The following is a 3191-nucleotide window of genomic DNA, read 5'->3' as shown; positions in this document are numbered from 1 at the left end:
CCCCCGCCCCTGGCCCAGACCCGCCCCCTCACCCCGGTCCCAGCCTGTCCCTCCCTTGTTTCCCGCCCCCTCTTCTCTCCCCACGAGGTGCCGGCCATTCTCCGACCTCCACACCTTTTCCGTCTCCCGAGCCCCTCGCCCCCTTCCCCCTCCCGCCCCCGTCACCTCGGACCCGGGGACCCGCGCCGGGAGGAGGGTCGGACCGGGTCTCACCCCTCCCCGCCCCCAGGCTCCCACTCCCTGAGGTATTTCTACACCGGGGTGTCCCAGCCTGGCCAAGGGGAGCCCCGCTTCATCGCCGTCGGCTACGTGGACGACACGCAGTTCGTGCGGTTCGACAGCGACGCCCCGAATTGGAGGATGGAGGCGCGGGCGCCGTGGGTGGAGCAGGAGGGGCCGGAGTACTGGGATCGGGAGACGCGGAAGTTTAAGAACGCCGCACAGGTTTTCCGAGTGGACCTGAACACCCTGCGCGGCTACTACAACCAGAGCGAGGCCGGTGAGCGACGCGGGCCCGGGTCCGGGTCACGACCCCCACCCCCAGGGACGGGCCGGCGTCGCCCCGAGTCTCCGGCTCCGAGGGTCACCCCAACATTGCGGGACCCGCCCGGTCCCCCGACTCGGGAGGAAACAGCGGGACTTTACCCGGTTTCATTTTCAGTTTGGGTTTAATCGCTGCGGCTGGTCGGGGCGGGGTCAGGGTCTCACACCATCCAGACGATGTACGGCTGCGACGTGGGGCCGGACGGTCGCCTCCTCCGCGGGTACCAAGAGCTCGCCTACGACGGCGCCGATTACATGGCGCTGAACGAGGGCCTTAGCTCCTGGACCGCGGCCGACGCGGCGGCTCAGATCACCAAGCGCAAGTGGGAGGCGGCGGGTGCGGCAGAGCAATTCAGGAACTACCTGGAGGACACCTGCGTGGAGGGGCTCCTCAGATACCTGGAGACCGGCAAGGACACGCTGCAGCGCGCAGGTACCAGGGGCCGCGGGCCTCCCTGGTCTCCCTTCGGGTTGGAGCTGGCTTCCCACAAGGGCAGGAAATGGGGTCCCTGTGGGAACACCGCCCCAACTTCTTGTCAGGAGAGGGAGGAATCCGTCCAGGTTTTCATCTTCTGTAGAAGACAGTGACTCGCCGGTGGCCTCACTTCTTTGAAAGGCGGTTAAGGAATCCAGTCTCTTTGGGGAAGAAACAGGAAACCATCCCTGAAATAACTGACCAGTGGCGCCCTTTGACCCTGACCCCCATCTTGTGAACCATGACTCTCTCTCTCAAGGCCTGTTCTCAGCCTGAGGACATCTTAGGAGGCCTGACTCCAGCTTTTCTGAGTCATTCAGCCTCCACCAAAGTCAGGACCATTGCTCTGTATTCTCCCCTTTACATGGAGCCTCCTACCTTGGCTTTCATCCTTATTCTAGAACTTTCCAAGGACTGGGAGATTTTCCCAGACCCCGGAGTCCAGGCTGGTGTCTGGTGTTTTTGCTGTTTCTTTTCAAACCTGTTGTGCTGTCCATTCCCAGGATGGTCACATGATGCTGCTTCAGTGGCCCATGAAGGTAACACTAAGTGTGAATTTTCTAATTCTTCCTCCTCAGACCCTCCAAAGACACACGTGACCCATCACCCCATCTCTGACCGTGAGGTCACCCTGAGGTGCTGGGCCCTGGGCTTCTACCCTGAGGAGATCTCACTGACCTGGCAGCGTGATGGAGAGGATCAGACCCAGGACATGGAGCTTGTGGAGACCAGGCCTTCAGGGGACAGAACCTTCCAGAAGTGGGCGGCCCTGGTGGTGCCTTCTGGAGAGGAGCAGAGATACATGTGCCGTGTGCAGCACGAGGGGCTTCAGGAGCCCCTCACCCTGAGATGGGGTAAGGAGGGACATGGAGGGTGGAGCTTCCTCTCAGATAAAGCAGGAGCCCTTCTGGACACGTTCAGCAAGGTCGGGATTCAAGCCTGAGGTCAGGGCCCCTTCCCTTTCCTCCACAGAACCTCCTCAGCCCACCGTCCCCATCATGGGCCTCATTGTTGGCCTGGCTCTCTTGGTGGTCACTGGAGCCGTGGTGGCTGGAGCTGTGATCTGGAGGAAGAAGCACTCAGGTAGGGACGGGAGGGAGGGATCTCAGTTTTCTTGTCTCACTGGGGAGTTTCAAGCCCAGGTAGAAGCTTGCCTGCGTTTTTATTGGGCAGTACCAGTCAGAAATATTGCTTGCCCGTCTGGAGACTGGCACTTATCCTTTCGTAAAGCACATGTGGAAATGAAAGATTTTTTTCACCTTCATAATTCCAGTTGGGGACCAGATTACCAGCACTTGAAGGTCACAGAGGGAAGGTCCCTGCTGAGGACAGACCCCCAGGAGGGCAGAAGTTGATTCAGTCCCCCTCATCTCCTTTCTTCGTGTTCCTGATCCTATCATGGGTTTTGGTCAACAGTTCTGGAAAGTTCTCTATGGTGCAGGACTAGGGGGTTCCTCTAGGATCTCACAACTTAGTCTTCTCCCTGGCCTCTCACGTGATGTTTTCTTCTTACAGGTAAAAAAGGAGGGAGCTACGCTCAGGCTGCAAGTAAGTGTGGAGGGGGTGTGATTCCTGAGACCCTTGTGAGGGTGCAGACAGGAGGCCATGGGGGGCTCACCCTCCTAAAGGTCCTTCTCTCGTTTCTCTCCTGTGGGTTCTGACCACATCCTGGTTTTGTTCTCCCCCAGGCAGTGACAGTGCCCAGGGCTCTTATGTGTCTCTCACGGATCCTAAAGGTGAGACCCTGGAGGGCCTAGATTGGGAGAGGTGTTGGGGCCGAGGGGATGCCCCGGGTGGTGGGGATCTTTGAGTGGGACATTTGAGCATGTGGGGGCTGTTGGGAAGGTCAACACTTACATGACTGACCTGAATTTGTTCATGATTATTTTCTTTCACAGTGTGAGACAGCAGCCTCGTGGGGACTGAGTGATGCACGGTCCCACTTTGTGGCTTCGGATCCCTTGACTCTTCTTTCTGCAGCTGCATCTGAATGTGTCTGTTCCTCGTAGCATAATGTGAGGAGGTGGGGAGACTGGCCCACCCCTGCCCACCACGACCCCTCCCCACCCTGACCTATGTTCTCTTCCCTGATCCACTTGCTTGTTCCAGCAGAGGCAGGGCTAGGCCACCTCCATCCTTGTCTTAACTTCGTGTTGCACTGAGTAATAATGTC

General features: G+C 58.8%; 1 protein-coding gene across 1 annotated transcript; it reads left to right on the top strand.

Annotated features, from left to right (window-relative positions):
• The first annotated feature begins 227 nt into the window (after nt 1–227).
• Nucleotides 228–3185, top strand: LOC112064292 (BOLA class I histocompatibility antigen, alpha chain BL3-7-like). The gene is made up of 7 exons (XM_024121682.2): nt 228–499; nt 701–976; nt 1597–1872; nt 1991–2101; nt 2534–2566; nt 2707–2754; nt 2917–3185. Exons 1-7 carry the CDS (start codon nt 361–363, stop codon nt 2919–2921), a joined length of 888 nt encoding a protein of 295 aa, XP_023977450.1. The 5' UTR covers nt 228–360; the 3' UTR covers nt 2922–3185.
• The last annotated feature ends 6 nt before the right edge of the window (nt 3186–3191 follow it).

Source organism: Physeter macrocephalus, chromosome 18, assembly GCF_002837175.3.
Source record: "Physeter macrocephalus isolate SW-GA chromosome 18, ASM283717v5, whole genome shotgun sequence".
Taxonomy (NCBI): domain Eukaryota; kingdom Metazoa; phylum Chordata; class Mammalia; order Artiodactyla; family Physeteridae; genus Physeter; species Physeter macrocephalus.
Note: the sequence above shows the minus strand (reverse complement) of the source record. Positions and strands in the feature narration are given on the sequence as shown.